We start from the raw sequence: 18,220 nt of genomic DNA on the forward strand, positions 1-18,220 counted from the left end.
CACTGGAAATTGCAAATTATTGATCTGTATAGCAAAATTCCGTGCCTCTTTACATATTAAGCAGCATCTAATGTTAGTTAAGTCCAATTTATGGAAACAGTTTTACAACCACAGCTGCTCTGAGTTCCATCCCAGCATTCAGAAAGCTTGTGCCATAAATCATCACCTGCGTGCTACTTCTGAACTCGTTGACAATGGAGTCCACCATTATAACTTTGTGCAGATAGAGAATTATGATGGTGTCAGAGCCTTCATTCCATCACCTTTCTTTACTCAAAATGCTGGCCAATAGAGTGCTCTGCTAAATTCTTTCCTTCTTTAATTCCACTAGCATGGTTACAGTACTGATGCATTAGGTGATGTGTGCTTAAGAGATCTGCAAGGTATTTAGATGCCTACCTAACTGTCATTGACTCAGAGTTTCTTGCCTAAATACCTTTGGGAACTTGTGAAACTATTTCTTTGTGATAATGAAAAAAAAAGGGGAAAAAATACCCAGAGTGCTTTCAGACTGCTTAGCAGAGTTTTACATGCCTTTTTTAATAGCAATTTTTATCTGGCTGTTCAATAATGTTAAGTCTCTTGGATCTAGATATTGCCTACATCACATTAGTTTATGTAGTAAAAAGGCAGATTAGAATTATTAAGTGGGATCTGTATAGACAAATACAATGTAAAGATGTAAAAATACATAGTGGTTTATATTGTTCCTTTTAAACAGAAAATCTCAAGGATTTTCTATGCATTACATACAGAAGTAACTGCAGCTGGTTTAGAGCTGTAAGGGTGCATTCCTGAATTACTCCATAAAAGGCTTGAAGGGATATAATGGAGGCTGCCTGAAGACAACCTGCAAATGTTAGCTTAGGAAATAATTATATATTACATTTTTCCATTCTTCAACATGAAGATATGTTATCTTCAGAGATATACAATAGTTCCCAAGTCATGTAAACTCTTCTTTGCCTTTATATTACCAGAATACAAATGGTCCAGAACATTATTACAATTATATACAGTGACACATTTCTTTAGATGGGTAGCTGAATGAAATACATGTCACCTCTTGGTCTGTAGGCTGTAGCAGATCTGCTAACTGTGAGAAGTCACTGCCTATGGGTTGATTCACAGTGAGGTTCTCACTTTGCTGAGAATATGCCATGTGTGAGTAACACTGCATTCTCTTGCCATGTTACATCTAAACTGTTGTAATTCCACTACATCTTCTCCCACAAAATACTATGAAACAGGTAAGGAAATGGAGAATGGTGATTATTCCAGAAAGTTACATTATGTATTAGGATAAATCCAATTTTTTCAGTGCTCTCTTTTTGCCAAATGCACTAGATTCCCCTCATGGATTTGTGTTGGGGGTTTTCTTTTTGTTTGGTTGGTTGGTTTTGGGATTTTTTGTGACTCTAGATGTGTATGCACAATTTGTGTAGAAACCCAAATTGGGATGCACCTACTGTTAGGCTTTGCATCTTCAGAAATGCAGAAATAGCTTTTTCCTTGTGAGTATATTAAGACAGTCATGAGCTGTTTTCATGACTGTTATACTGCCTGACACACTGTTCCTACTATTAATATTGATGATTTCTAACTTACACTCAGAACACAGCCCTCACTCTTCCTACAACAGAATAATAATTTATTGATTTGACTTTGCTTGAAATATCATCCTGTTTCAAAGTAATTTTCCCCTGAGAGCTCCTGCACTGAAGGTGGCAATGGTGTGCAGATAAGGGGACACAGGCAAATCCCAGTGTTAACCTTCTGAACAATGGCTAAACTAGTGATTGCAAAAGTTCTACATCTGGCTGAAAAAATGCATGTCTTGTACTACAAGGCTGAGGAAAAACGTGGGACACTGTTGGAGTGAAACTCAATAGAAAGCCTCTTCTCATTCCTTATTCCACAGCTCCAATCTCAATCCCATTGCTTTCACTTTTTGGGAACTGCTTCTTACTACTCGAGCCATGTGAGAAATACGTTACTGAATTTAGAAAGTAGTAAAGCTCTTCTGAGTACTGTAAAAGTGATGATGATTAATGCAAGAGTTGTAGTCAGCCTTTCAAATGCTCAGTGTAGCTTCTTTCTTCCCTTGCTGTTGAGAGTAGAAAAGAAATAGGCAAGACTGAAAGCTATAGGAGGACTGGTCACAGTGAATGGTGTTTGTGCAGACTGTTCCTCCCTACTTCAACTGTTCTATAGCTGCATTAATCCCCACATTTAATAGGCTGCTGATATGATATATTGCATTGCAAAACACTGAAAGGAACAGCTGCTGTTAGTGGTTGATTCTAAGAAATGTGGAAGTTTTCAGTCAAAATGGGTGGTAAGACATTTCTTCTGAGATCAGCATTAATGTCTTTGGTGTGGATGGCCCCTGATCCTGCCCCACTGGCTGATGAGGCCACTGTCAGCTCTGTGGGAGGTAAGGTCAGAGTGCAGGATAATTGTTCTTCCATGTAACTGCATTCATTCTACTCTTCCTGCTGAGGAACAAGCAAATATGCAGGCGAGGCAGCAACACAGAAAACAATCTGAACTCTTACCCAAGATCTCTGTGTCTTCTAAGTGCAAAGCTTTGTAGGTTTGTTTCTTATATCTGAAGGCTTTAAACAAAGGGACATTAGTGCAACAAGCATATACATAAAACTATGGGAAGTTTGGCTCTATTTTCCTTTCCTTTCTACTCAAGCAGTGCAATTTTGCACCTTGCATGTGAAGGTGTGGTTTAATGTGTTTCTTCCACTCATTTATCCCTCGTTCTGTGTTCAAGCTAGCGAGTCTCTCCAACCTATTTATTGTTACCCTTCTCATGTCAAAGCCATTTATTCTTTGATCTTTTATTTGTATTTCAAGTGTTGGGGTTTTCCTGTTTCTTTCTGAGATCCCCACTAACATGGTTGCCCATGCTTCTGTCACTATGCTCCTGATATTGATTGTCTTTCATCTGCTGCCTCTCATTTTCCCTTTCTGGATATTTTGTGTGCTACTCTTCCTCCGTGCCTGCTGCTGCGTTCCTTCACAAGGTGGCAGTGCCACTGCCCTGGCGCTGCATTGCCTTGGCAGGCGGGACTCTCACACGGGCCATGGACCTCATGCCCAGCGGGGCTCACAGCCCCGTTTCCCCTCCCCGGCCAGCCCCGGAGCCGTGGGACCCATGGGTAAGAGACGGCCGGGGCGGCAGAGGGTGTCCCTGTCCAGGGTCCTGAAAGCTGGCTAGCCTGGCTCCTGCCACCCGCCTCCGCCCTTCCTTTCGTGGCTCTGCTGCTGGTGTTAATGGCAAAGAAACGGAGGTATCTTCGAAAGCTAACTCCCAAATTTCCTGTTTAATATGGAGGAAAGTTATCAGCTGGATAAGATAGAGTTTCATGTATCTATCAAGTAAGAAATCTTTGAAAAGTGACATGAGGGAAGAGAATAGTACTGCTTAAAATGAACTTGATGGCTTGTTTTTATTAATCAGGCTTGCTATTTTTGTCAGATATCAGCCTTTGATCTTATGAGAATTCTTCAGGGACATCATGGAAAAACTGAGAGCCAGATTGTAACTCTCTCATGAGTATGATGCAGGAGTAATTGAACTGAAGTCAAATTAAACTAATGTGAAACAGATGTAAGTGGGTTCAGACAGACTCAGTTTCTGCAGCTTTAGTTAATATTTTCTTACGAGACAAAAAAAAATCTACACTATACTAATACACTAATAATGTGCATGTAGTTTTTCAAATAGAAGAAAAAAGTGAGGGAACTACTACACTATAGTCCCTGCTGGCCATAGAAAGGGACTGATATAAAAGGTGTCTGAAAGCATGAGTCTGTTTAATGAGGAAAGGCTACCAGAAAAAAGCCAAGAATGGTGAAGATGATTACAAACTGTGAACCAGGTACCCCCTGTCCTCTTCAGGCACTTAGATGACTGATGTGTTAGGATGTGAGAAGCAGGATCATGGTGTATTCTGTTTAGTGTCACTGGCCAAAGGAACTGCAGACAGGCTGTGGTACCATCCCAGCATAGTTTAATGCTGATATGTAGTTTCCTCTGGCAGATTCGCTGTTTTCATTTAAACCATTTCTGCCAATCAGTACATTTTCTGTTCTGAGCATTAATCCATGAAATAAGGAAAACATGGCACTTCATGGGGTAACTTAAAAAGCGAAAAGAAACTCCATGCAATAAAAGACAATAAAAACATTTCCTTTCCTTGCGTAGTCCTGATTCTTAGTTAACTCTCTGATTCCTAATGACAGTAAACCTTCTGAAAACTACTTGAACAAGAAGTTTTCAGCTTATCCTAAAGAGGAGGTTTTAAATGTTCTCCTTGACAGAAAGCTTCCTGGAGAATAAAGAAATTATAAAAGGATTCTGCACTGGATCATGTCCAAATTAATACTACTGCAGGATGGGTCAATAGAACATAAAGAACAGGATGCAATTCACTTGAGTTGCTCTCTTGGTCTCAGTGTAAATAACAGCACTCCTGTGCCAATAAACTGAAAGAAGAATAATCTTCACAATTAGAAACACCAGATTTCAAACAACTATATAGGTAACCATAAACTGAATAGTTATATACACAAATGAGTACAATGTTAAGTCTAGAAAAAGACTGTCTAGGCTTCCATCTAGCCCTGCCTCATTTCTTCAGAGCATGTAAGAAATGGAACGAACAAGTTACACATGATTTCTGTCTACTATCAAGGATCAAGTTATTTTCCCATTCCTGCTCACTAGATTTAAGTAGGTATAAGAGGTATTTATTCATCTGGTTTTCTATGGCTTTCTTTGAATTACATCAATTTCACTTCTAAATCACTCACCACATTAATGAACAGTAAAAGGGCACTTAGCATTTTATTCTTTTTCCAATGAGATGGCTTGCAATAGACGGCCTTTTATCTTTTGTGTTGTGACTGTCACAGGCCCTGTCGTGTAAGGTGCTGATTTTCAACTAACTTCAACTCTGAGGATTTTGAGTCTGAACAATAAACCCTGAATGAGAAGTAAGAATTTAGGAAGACTAGTCAAATCCTGAAAATTCCTGTCCAGGTACTAAAATAGGTTTATTTTTCTTGGTGATCTTTCATTTAAACATTAAATACTACTGAATCCACTTAGCTTATAAAAGTTGACAGAGTAACAGCTTGAAACGCTATAGCTTCAAGGCACCAGTTCTCCCTGTCATAAGAATATGACATCACTGAGGGGTGAAAGGCCTTTTATTTGCATAAGATAATAGTTACGTTTCTATGCAGCAGCTGTGCTGTCAGTGAAAGATGCCAAATTTATCTCTGAAGTAACCCCATTGATTTTAAATGAGTTACTTTGGGAATAAATTGGCCCTCAATAAAATTGCAGGTTTGAGGCATTGAAATAATTGAGCAAGTTTTCCACGATCATAACATGATTAAAAAATTACAAAACAATTACATGATGTCATGCATTTATGTACCCGATAGACCACAACTGATTTGCCACAAGGTTTCTCAATCATAAAGCTAGAGCAAGTATGTAGAGCTTACATAGATATTTTTTGGGAGTATGGGATTAAGGAGATACAAGAAACATAAATATGGTATTGTGTCATTATTATCTATTTAGTTTTACAGGAAGTCAAACAATTGTGAGATGTCTCATCATATCATTTTCATGACAATTCCTCTTCTTTAGCCAGTAACAATCAGGATGCATTTCTGGTAATACACCTGAAGAATTCACCTCCAGACTATAGACTTCTTGCATGTCTTAGCAGGAATTTAATGCCCTCAGCTTATCAATGGATATTTCAGTTTGGCCATCTTAGGTGAGTTCCCAGCGTACCGGTGTCTGTGGCAGAATACACTTCATCAGTTAACTGCTGATAGTTATGGTGGAGGGACAGGGTAGTGCTTGGGTTAGGGTGACACAGCTGAGTGATATTTGTCTTTATGTTAGGTTTTCCCTGGTGATATACAAGGAAGACACCAGTAAGCTGGAAACTTCTGCATGCTAAGGAAAAGTTATTTACACACATATATATATATTATATATGTGTGTGTATAAATACATGAATTGTTCCTTATTGATACATATTTGATAACTTGTCTTGTTGGGGCTTCAGAAAGCTTCTGAAGCCTTTTAGGTCACTGTAACCCTAATTAAAGTGATTATACAGCACAATTAGCAAAGCCTACCCTCAATTTTGTTCCCACTAAGTTTGCAGAAGTAACATCAACAGAAATCCCAAAGTGTGTTCAGAATGCATTGTGGTTTGCTTGCAAAGGAAATACCTTCTGCTACTGATGTCATCATTGCAATCATCTGAAATTCAGTCTGACTGAGCAGGCTCATTATCATTCTCACCATGTCCTCCCTTGGAGCAGCCTCTCCCTCCTCCTCCTGTACAGCACAAAACAAGAGCCACAGGGGTGCTCAGATTAGGGGAACGAGAGACTCCTAGCACCTCCCTCAAGAAAACTTGCTGCATTACTTCCATCTAGTTTCTTCAAACTACGTGCTGCTTTACAGGACCTTGCACCCCAAATGAAAGAGTGGATTCCCAGTACTGATTTCCTCTTCCTGTTTAGGGTTGAACAAAGACTAGGAGAAAGCATGGATTTAGTTTCACAACGTCGATGTGAAAAGAGTGTGTCAGTCTTCACAGTAAGAGTTTCCTAAGGAGACTCACACATTTTGGACTGCTTTGAGTTTGTTTTTTTTTTCTTCATCAGGGCAGATTTCTCCTTTTTGGTCTTATGAGGTTAGTTCAGAGCTAACCTCGAGCAACAGATGAAAAAGAAAAACAGAAAAAGGGCAGTTGAGAAAAAAAGTACAGGGGAAAAAGCAGAGCATAAATTATCACAGGCATCAGGTTTAGATCCCAACCACATTTCCTGAAAATTCAGAAGGTCTATGGACCTCTGGATTAATTCTGGTATGGGTCTCTGACCATGACATATGAGAATCTGTGGATCTGTCCACTAAACCATCCCCTGTAGGTGATCCCCTTCACACAAAGAGTTGATTTCCACTGTGAAAGAGAATAGGCAAGACAGGGTTAACCTCACACAGTTTTCCTTCAGGCCCCCAGAGGGGCTGGGGTTTTGTTTTCCTGGCTAACAGAGGGGAGCTGGGGCATGTATTGTAACTGGAAGTGGAGACCTTTCTGGTGTTACTAGCCTGTTTTGGGTTTGAGGGAAAGCCTGGAGAATGAGGAAGAGGAGGGAGAACGCAGATCTGGAAAGAAGCAAGTGCCTGGTAATTGCACAAGTGTCCTCCGTTTCCCCGAAGGCCCCTGACAGCTTAGGGCAGCTTCGAGGAACCTCCAGCCTCCTGCCCCCTCCCTGCAGCTTGGCCGCGCACAGCCCCGCTGTGCCAGGCACTGCCTTGACGCGAAGTGTCTGTCCCTGTCCACAGTGCGGATCGAGGACAGAAAGGGTGCAGGGGTCCCTTGGCTTTCGGGGCACCCGGTCCTGGTCCCCAGAGGCTGCGGGGGCTCGGGCGATCCCCTGCCCTTCCCCTCCCCCTGCGCTGCAGAGCCTCTGGATGCTGCCGTACTCCTGCCATGTGCTGCCGCCGCCGCTCCTGCTGCTCGTAGCTTATTCGAGCGTGTCTCCGGCTGCAAACTCCGCCAAACAAGGCTGCATTCCCCTCCCGGGAAGGATTCCTCGTGAGTACCAGCCGGAGCCTGCCCCCTCCCTAGGCACCCGCCACTGCCTCTTACAAAGGGACTCGCAGGCTCTCCCCACCCCCTTTTTATGCCAGTGAAGAGAGGGGCTCCGTGAATTCCCTCCAAAGCTATAGGGTGGCTCCCTCCTCCTCCTTCTCTTCTTCCTGCTCCGGCTCTCCTGGGCGAGCCAGGCTGCTGCTGCATTGAGCCGGGGTAGTCCCAGCCTCGCCCCTGCCTCGCCCCAGCCGCGCTGCTGCGGCTCCCGCCCCATGGCTGACTTTTGCTACCCCTCTAGAGCCCGGGGCTGAACTGAGGTGCGCTCATTTTTGGGGGATGGCTGAGGCCAGGGAGCTTGTGCACGTGTGGGAGGTGTCTCTGGGGGCGTGGGGGGCTGGACGACTCCCCGAGCCTTGCAAGCCTGCGTTGTCTCCAGCCCGGGTTCCCCTCGGGTGGGCGCAGCAGAGGGGCCGCGCTGCAGCGGGGACCCCGCCACCCTGACATCTGCAGGTGGACGGGGCGAAACAGCTGCGGGAGCCTCCCCAGGAGCCAGCAGCGCCCTGGACCCGCTGCCTACCTCAGTCTGCTCCGTTCCTGCTCCTCCAGATTCTCTCCTGTCCTCAGTCCATCCCTTATACCCCTCTCTGTGCTGGGGTGCCTGCAAACCCCTCCATTCCACTCCCCTGCCCGCCCCTCCCCACCTTCTTCGATTTATTTGTGTATTTCTTTCCTTGGCAACCACCAGTTTCCCTCTGTCAAACAGCGCAGGCTCCCTATAATTTGAAATTAATTTGTTTGACTGCAGCATCAGACAGGAAGGTTGGGAATTTATTTAATTCTTTTTACTCCCTTTGCAAAAAGGAAGCGATGAAATTTCCAATTGAGACTCCAAGAAAACAGGTGAACTGGGATCCTCAAGGTTGGTGATTCTCTATTACTATCATTACTACTGTAATAACAATTATTATTATTCCTTGTGTCTATTGACTCGTAGCAGACTATGTGATTCCAAATGGGAGGAGGCGTTGGATGTTTATCTGCTTTCCATGAGCACTGCTCAGTCTTTCTTGCTCAATCCTATAGCAGTGCATTAGAAAATGCTACTGAGATGTCGGGTTGGGTGGCTGCATGGCTAAAACCTCTTCTAGGTATAAGTTTTACAGTTTTATATTTGATACCTCTCTTGCCTCCCCCTCTCCCTTTTTCTTGAGTATTTTCAAGGCAAACTTGGCTGGCATGGCAGTGATCTCTGGCTCACAGCATTGTTTGTTTTATCAGTGGCTCCTTTGTTGTTTCTAGTGATCATTGTCTCTGCTAAATGGGTGGTACAGGAGTGGACACAGATGTGAGTGCTTGTTCAGGGCTCCTCGATGGCACGTGTTGGTTGGCAGGAGCAGAATGCTGCAGCAATATCACCTTTAGTGTGGACAGAGCTTTAGTCTGAATGGTATAAAATGACACATTAAATAAGGGAGCCCAAAGGGACCTTCACACTCTTTACTGTGTCCTATTAACAACTGATCAGCCCAAGTGGATAGTTTGATTAACTACATTTGGTACATTTGGACTCAATCTTAGGAAATGTGTTTGTGTGATGGTGGAATGAGATTTACGCCAGTGCAGTGGTTTTCAATAAGATGATCCGAGTAGTATTTAAAAATAAACCATAGTCAAATACTCTCTTTGCCTGACATGGGGAGGAGGTTCATCTGCATCCTACAGAAGTGACTGAAAAAACTCTTTTGGTAATTTGTACACTGGTGTGTCATATTTCTGTGCATTGGTACAGGAGCAGAACAACTTGAAGCCATTGCTCAGGTTTGCAGCAGAACTGCTGGCAGCCAGTTGCTGTACAGCAGTGCTTGCAGGAATTATGAAGTGATAACACGGGCTTTGATTATTCCTCTTTATTCCACAGGTTTGGTTTTAGTGGTCAATTTGCCTGTCATCCTCCATTCCCTCACATTTACAAAATGAAACATTAGAAACAGTTTCTCATGTTATAGAAGGAATACAGCAGAACAATCTGCTGTACACACAATTCAGGTTTAGTTTAACCCTCAGTATATCTTTAATTAGATGAAGGATGAAATTGACACATCAGCCTCCTCCGCCCTCATCTTTCTAATGAACACATGGGTAGTAGTGCTAACAGAGATTTAATTATTTAAAAAACAATATATTCCTTATCCTAGGGTCTAAATTCTTTGTGGTGAAAACTTGGTCTACCCAGGTGCTTTTCTAAATGTGTGTTTGCCATTTTATGAATTGTAAAATATCTTTTAATGAAAAAATCTTTTCCCTTCTTTTGTCTGACAAGACACTTAGGAGGATGTATGATGGCATTCTGCGTGCAGCTCTTTGCTTGGCAATCAGTTTTAAAGCATATGGATCCAACAGGTGGTTGGCCACAATTTACTGATGTGATAAAATCATAGTATTTTAGCAGTTAAAACACCCCAAACCCAGCAGGTTTCCTCTCCGCCTGCTAAAAACTTCAGAATCCTACCAGTTATTTCCCCTTAGTGTATTGACTTTGTTAGGTAGACAGAAAGGATGCTGATGTGTTGCTAAGAAGGAAGCAAAAAAAGTTCTTTTCTAATTCTCCAAGAGACTCAGAAACTAGATAATATTTGGTGTAATAGAAAACAGGCAATTTGACAAGGAAAATCTGTCAAAGTCCCAATCCTTTAACCAACAGAGGAACAGTACAGTGACATTGTACTCACATAGTCCCACTGAAGAATTATGAGTGTAGAAGACAAAGTCGATCAGAAATCTGTTATTTTTGAAACAAAAATATATTTATGTAGATATAAATGTTACCAATGATCTATGTGAAATAACTAAAAACTCTAAAATGAATTTGATTTACAATCACACTTATAGTCTGTTCTCTGCACGTACAAGAATGATGTTATGGTTTGCATCCTGTGTGGTATCTCTGGAATTAAGAGCTGAAGTAGCTTTTCTCAGATACAACAATCAATGTGTAGAAAGTTGGTGGTGAAGGGATGCAAAGAGTCCTAAGTATTAGAGCACAGCTCATGTCCAGTTAGCATTCTCACTCTAATACCAGGCTCATTTCAGAGTTTATTTTATAACTGTGCCCTGTTCTGGTTGTCAGCCAGAGAACATGCAGTTTCCATACTTTTGTCTGGTAGGAATTGTGATAACGTGCTAACAGTATTTGGAATAGATCAACTGATGCTCCTGGCAAGCAAGATAGCAAGGACATAAGTGAGGGCTATGGCATCTCAAAGACTGTTTAGACCTGATTATTGCAGGCAATATTTTCTAGAAACTATACACATTTCTAAAGGTTGGGACTCTTTTTTTGGAGATGTGGCTGGCTTGGAATTGATGATATGCTGGTTTGAACCCAGGTCAGAATGATAGTAATTGAAATGAATTAATGCTCAATGCCATAATGCTGACTAAACTATAAATATTTATATAGATAAATAGATTAGGGGTTGTTGGTGGCTCTCTTCTGGCATAGAACTAGTATTCTCAGTTTGCATCAGCAAAAATCAATATACCATAGAAACTCTGTTGGCCACAAAATCAACAAAGATTTGGAGATTGGAGAGAAGGTGTTAAAAGAATATAATTGACATGAAGAATGGTCTGACAGACAGGTGATGGGACACTGATTTCTTAGCCATTAAGCTGGTCCAAGCAGGGCTTGGAGATGAAACTGTGACATTATCATGTTGTGAATTATCTTCATGTGTCTTGGGCATAAAGTATATCTCTGTGTTACATGTAAATGCTGAGTGTGTTTTATATATAAATCAAATATTTCATAAACCTGGAAGTGTTAAGTCTGGATTCCTACAGTGAAGTCCCCTTACTAAATCAAGCAATCAAACTATATGAAGCCCTTAACAAACAGATCAAACTAAATCACAAAAATCATTGGGACTTGGCCTTAACAATTCAATGTGAAATATGCCCTAGAATTTTATATATATTGATTAAAACCCATGTAATTAATATTCAGTGAATTAATAGGTTAAGAAATGACTAAAAAAAACCCAAGCAGGTACTTCAAGAATGTTTTAGGGAGCACTGGACATGTTGAGTAGGAATAAATGATATCACAGTACCTGGCCTTACATTTTAAAAAACAAGCTTGCTATTTTGTGTTACTGGTGGAATCAGCATGTATGTACTCAATCAGAAAACATTTGATCTGCCAATATCTTAGTGTCGCTTCTCACATTTGGTGCAAATCTCATCTATACATTCCAGAATATAAGATTGGATTTTTAGCAGCATGTGAAGACTTCAATTCTCATAATTGTTGTTCATATCTCTCCTTTCTTGCAATCCTCCTGCTGTTTGTTACACCCACCTGTTTTCTGTGCTTGAATTAGCTCATGTCTTTGCACGTGTATTTTTATATAGTACCTAAAACAAAGTGTGTCCCTCATCCTGTCTGAGACATCTGGATGTCACAGAAATATAATTTTTTTTTCCTGAAAATTATCTGCTTAAAATTGGTGTTTCTTTGTAGGAAAAAAAGAATAGATGAGACAGCTTCAAATATGCTTAGAAATTATCCCCAAGTGTGACTGTCTTTTAGGGTGAGGATGAGATGTCTTTTTCAAGGGAAGGATGTCTTGTGATGCTCATAGCAGGGAGCAAATGGAATTCAGTCTTGTTTGTTCCTTTGTGCTTGCAGTTTCTGCTGTCATTGTAGTGATATGGATTGTCAGAGCTTTTTGGATATCCAGCTCAATGTTTACCTCAACACTAAAGTTTTGGAACTCTGAAGTTTGCATTCAAGTTCCTGCATCCTTTTACACATGCACTGTTTGCAGTTTGAAACTCTACAATCATGTATTTATTACTATTCTTACATTTAGCATGGGAGTTAATGGTCTGTGGGAAATAAAAACTGTGGTTGAGAGTCTGGAGTTCCTCTTCAAATTTTGCTACTGACTCACTGTTTAACCTTCAGGAAGCCACTTACCCTTTCTTGTCTTCCCTTTATCCTAGACTGGAAAACAGGAATATTAATACTTCCCTAATGCACAAGGGTGTTGTGAAATATAATTAACTTGTTTAGAGCAATCTAAAATCTGCCATTGAAAGAAGAGCTTATGCATTGCAATTAAATGCTAAAACAATTAGGAGGGAGCAAAACAGCCTGTCATCATACACAGATCACATCGATTAAGAAATAAGGTTGTCTCTGCACTTTACAACTAGAGGAAACTAGTATCATTTATGCTCCTTTACAGAAACTGAACAGCCAATTGAGTTTCGCATTAGAAGTACCAAAACACCTTTGATATTCCCCAGCTGCTGCTTCAGAGAAGCTCAAATCTTCCATAGGTCCTTTGTCACTGACCTTGGGATTTCTCAGATCTGAGACACCTCAAGCAGCACTGGACACTTATGTGTGGGACAATTAGCTGAGTCTCAAATGCCTTCATGCAGGTATCAGGATTGGACCATCCCTTGATGACTGTTTGAAAAATCTTCAACATCCGTACTCAGTACAAATTAAATTGATGCTGCTGGTGAAGTGTTACAAATTGTTGCAGTACCTGCTTTTTCTGTTATTTTGTTTGACGAGACCAATACAGAAGGTAAGCTTGATTAGAAAGTCAGAGATGAGTAGAATAAAGGTGCTTGTTTCTGTCCTCTGTTTTCAAGGAGAGATGTAAAAAGGAGTAGAATCCAACTCTGAGTTAGACAATATCTTTCTGCACTAGCAAGTCAGTTGTTACTAGCTCAGTAGATAAAGGCTGTTCTGGGAAGATGTAATGTATGAAAAATTAGGTCTGGTCCCTGCCAATGACCCATGATCAGAGGGTACTGACCCTGTGCTAATTGTGCCACAAAGTCATATTGGCTACTTACCTACCCAACTGATAGACTGGGACTGCTGTGCCTGGTAAGTATGGATTGTAGAACACTGCAGGGAGTTTATTTAAATGAGATATCTGAAGGAGGATATAAACTGGACAAACAGGAGGACACCTGGAAGTGCAAGGTGTAGGCACAATAGTGCCAAATACAGTAAGGTGGAAAATTCGAAGAGTTTGGAAAACAAATAGAGGAGAATAAAACACACAGAGCTTTACTGAAGGCTGTATGGAACCTGCAGAGAAGACGGATGAGTACTGTGGATGCCAGTGTGACAAAAGATAGAAAGATGCAACTGAATTAGGAGGAGAGGAAGAAAGACAGCAGACAGCTATTAGTTTTCTCATTGTTGTCATTAGGATGCCCTGGTAATGGTAAAACAAAGGATTCAGAAAAGTAAAATTAGTAGTAAGAAAGTGGCAGAGCAAAAGACTTGACAGTAGCTTTCTCAGAGTAGTGAAGGAAGACTGAACTCTAGTCAAGGTAAGAAATATGGAGGGAAGGGTATCATTAAGATGTCATCTGTAGTGTGAGGAAAAGGGAATGAAAAAAATCAAAGGCAATAGGAAGCTGTAAGTCTAAGATAGGAAGAGCAATAGAATTGTCATCAGTGGGAGAGGTTAGGACAGGATTTTGATTTCAGTGAAGAATACCAATGCTCTTTTTTGCTGTGTATGTACAAGAGTAATCCGTTAACGTCTTTTGGACAGAAAAGTCCCTTGGGCAACTCTTGAAAGAACTGATGGTACCTGAAGTGATGGAGTTTGCTCTTGGGATGAAGATATATGATACCAGTTGTAATTGGGCAGGTTTTGGTTCAGCTTTTGGCATTTATGTGGATTTATGCAGCTAGTGTGCGGACTATATCAGCTTCAGACAGAAGAGTGCATATAGATGGCGATACAGTTTAATTCTTACCCTCCTTATTTAATCCAGAGCTAGGACTTATACCACTCACTTCAGTGTGAGCAAAATGCAATTTTTCATTTTTAAAGAACTGTGTTGTTGCTGCAGGCTACTAAGTTAAGGGTAAGGGAGCGCCTGGAATTACTGGGAAAACAGAGGCCCTAGATTTTGTGCTCTAAATAGGGTAAGCACCTGGAGTGCAGAAATGGGAAGGGAAAAATGAAGAGGTCAATATAAGAAAGGGATAAGCAACACACTAGTATTCAAGGTCGATTATTAAAGACCTCAGTGTGATGCAAGGGCATAACGTTTATTTTATAATAATCTCAGTGTAATAGCAAAGGCCAAAGCAGAGAATATGAATGCTGAGCAGTTGTCTTTTTTTATATATAGAAGTTTTCTGTAAAAGAAGTGACATTCAGCAAAAGGCTAAATAATACCTTTTAAAATACCTTTTTCATAGGAATATCTCTGGTCTTTTCTGTAGGAGTTAAAAACATCCTGGGACCTGGCCTTTGTCAAACAGAGGCTGCTTATATCCCAGTTCCTGAAACATTGGTTATTGGTAGTTTGTCTATAATGTAATGGGAAACCTGCTCTAAGATGAACCTGCTGACTTTCATAAATGATGTGCCATGCAGTTCTCACTGGTTACCCCAACGAGATAAAATAACAGGTGAGAACAGCATATATCCTACACCCTTGTACTTCATTGTGGTAGTATCAATCCTTTTTAGTCCATGGACCACTATTATTCTCCAAGCATACTTTCTGGACTGCTTTTCTCACAATCAAATATCAACTCAGAGTATTTAAACAAAAATATACTTCAAAATTGAACTTTGTATCTGTTACCACGCTAATGAGTCACAGAATTTAGGGACTGTTTCCTTGGTTTGGGAATGCTGAAACCAAGAATTCAGATTTCATCTTTTTCTTTAATTGCTAATCAATCCATATGCTATTACAAATCTTACTATTGGCAAAGTGTCTCAAGTACATGTGTTAATATGTGTTATCCAGTTGTCCTAAAATATGATGAGCATAGGAGAACATTGGTGCAATTTTGAGGTTAGGGTAGAAATTTCAATGTGGGTATATCATGGTGTTGGAAGTTGAAATAAAAGCTAGTAGGGTGATAGAATATGTTATCAAAATCTATATGAGAGAATAAAAAGGTGGAAGAGAATGCACAAGCCTGGCTTAATTTTATTTTTATGCTTTTAAAATGGAAAGGAAACATCCTTCTGGAAACTGAGTTGTGACAAGAGGTGTGAGATATAGCATATATGAAAGGGATTGAAATATGCTGCACTTAGGAACTGGAGTCCTGAAAAGGAGTAGTAATCAGTAGCAAAATCTGGGTGTGGTTCAATTTATTTTTCGAAACTCAGACGTACTTATTTCCAGCATTTTGTGAGAGTTTGCTATTTGAAATTTTAGAAGGTATTTGAAAAGATATAAAGACCTAACAGAGAGAGACGAAATAAGTTGCTTCAGGAAATATGGATTACAAAAGTGTGGGTATAAAATGTGATAGGGTCAAATCTGCTGACAGAAGTGCAGAAAATGCTGAATGAACAGAGTGTACCTGTGGTAAGGCTGAAACTGCAGTGAAAAGAAAATAAATGTGTAGACATAAAGATGAGTTTGTCTGCCTTCAACTAGAATTCACTGTTTTCAAGTATATGTTGTTATTTTGACTCTTAGAAGTAAGCATATATCATAGTTCATATTTTAAAGATCCCTGAAATATCTTTGTGTTCTCTATTGCTGCCACAGGCATGTATCAAGTTCTTCTGTGACTCAAACTAAATCACATTATAAATAATCTCATGGACATATTACAAAATATTTTTAGCTCATGAATTAAGTATCTGTTTTAGATGATGATCTGTTTATTTCACTAGTCTTTCATTGGAGAAACATGCTTAATGTTTCTTCCTTTTGTTCCTCTATTTTGTCCCCAAATGGATGCATTTAATAGAACTTTAAATTGCCTCAGTTCTTTTTCTGGTAATCTGTGTATTATGCAGGACTGTGTGACTTTTTTTTTGCTGAAGACAATGGACTGTTTTGCTAGCAGAGGATGACAAAAAACAACACCCTAAAAAATCTTGGAAAGCAATACAAGTTATTATGGTATCCCTGTCCTACAGGACCATCACAGTGCCTTAAGCACCAGGCTTTGAGTACCTAGGTTTGTTAGAGCCATATGTTCATATCTCAGCAGGACTGACTCATCTTTTCTTCCCGGGGAAGAAAAAACAACATGCCACTGACTTTACTGGATGAAGATTTTGGATTTTGGCAACTTCAACTTGTGCCACTGAGTTTTTGAAGATTCAGTGATATGTTGTTGAAGGGTGTTTGAATGATTTCCTACTTGATACTGCACTATAATAATATTAGTGTGATTTGAAACCAGAAAATACATACTGACAGCTTGTCCGGGGCTTTTAACCTCTCAAATTTCAGCTTTTCATCTTAGAGAAACAAAAGACAGTCACTAACTACTGTGTGTGAAAGACCTCATTGATTGAAAGAATTATGAAAGATGGTACGACAGAAGCTCCCAGCTGAAATGCAGGAAGCAGCAAGAACATCTCAAAGATGTTCTTCTAGGTTAACCCAAATCTATCACTGATTACTTAAATGTTAACATTGCTAAGTTTGGATTGCACAGGAAAGCATTGGGCAAAGAGGCTTGAGTAGCAGCAATCATGACAACTGCAGAAACCACCTCAGAGTCACCTCTTCGTGATCCTACAGCCTAATTTGTCTTCATAGGAAATAGAGTCTGTTTATTGGGTTACAATGATGAACTGACATGTAACTTTGTGACCTGAATTTTTCATTCCTATCAGACATTTTTTTGTTGATTCAGTTTTCTAAAAATAGGCATCTGCTCTTATTTAAGGGGCTTTAAGGTAGGTGACATATTTGTATAAGCCTGGTATATGTGATAATAGACCTAAGGGAGACTTCTGCCCTTCTGGAGCACAGCTTAAGGTGGTTAGGTTATCCCATAACCTCACACTTGGTTGTGGTATAGGCAACTGAATTACACCATTTGAGTATGACTTAGATGGAGAATAAAACAGCCACAAATAAGTAGGTATCTGAAATTCTAGGATATTCTAAGTTTCTAAGGACCTTCTATGGTTTAGGGAGCTATAGGCAAATATGGTTATTGGAGCCAGGAGAATTTTCAGTTAATGTCTGGTTTAGGGTCAGCAGATTCTCTCTAGGCTGCACTGATCGATTTGACCACATCTGTATTGACAGATTAATGGCATGTAATCCAAGTTACAGACAAGCAAATAAATGAGACAAGGGTTGTTTCTGTTGACTTACACACTGAAAGTGTAAAAGAAAAATGTGTGTATTACAAAGAATTTAGAATAAGAGGATGTAAAAATGCCTATGCTGAATAAATATGTTTCAAACAGCAACTTCTTATTCCTTGTGAAAAATGTTTTCTGCACAGATTAGTCTTGTCCCACCTGTTTTATATATATTCTTCATCCCATTCCAGAATAGGTTTTTAAAGTATTGGGAAGCTTTCATTCACTTTAACTAAGAGTATTAATGTATATAAGAACTTAAGACCACAAAATAGTTATGCAAATAGTATAGCTTCAGTGAACTAAGATTTCAGACCATTTCCACATGGAAAGATCCACTTTTATTGCTGTTGCACATAAAATTTGAGAAATTATCACTTAATTGAAATGCTAATGAGGTTTGCTTGAATTTGAAGTATTTTTCTATAG

General features: G+C 40.0%; 1 protein-coding gene across 1 annotated transcript in view; it reads left to right on the plus strand.

Annotated features, from left to right (window-relative positions):
* The first annotated feature begins 8,076 nt into the window (after window positions 1-8,076).
* Window positions 8,077-18,220, plus strand: part of KCNK10 (potassium two pore domain channel subfamily K member 10) — a 56,679-nt gene continuing 46,535 nt past the window's right edge. Inside the window, exon 1 of the mRNA XM_071426670.1 lies at window positions 8,077-8,574. Within this exon, the coding sequence (XP_071282771.1) occupies window positions 8,523-8,574 (52 nt within the window). The 5' untranslated portion in view covers window positions 8,077-8,522. The remainder of the gene's footprint in view (window positions 8,575-18,220) is intronic.

Source organism: Agelaius tricolor, unplaced genomic scaffold (assembly GCF_023055355.1).
Source record: "Agelaius tricolor isolate 1412-34295 unplaced genomic scaffold, bAgeTri1.0.p SCAF_5, whole genome shotgun sequence".
Classification (NCBI taxonomy): domain Eukaryota; kingdom Metazoa; phylum Chordata; class Aves; order Passeriformes; family Icteridae; genus Agelaius; species Agelaius tricolor.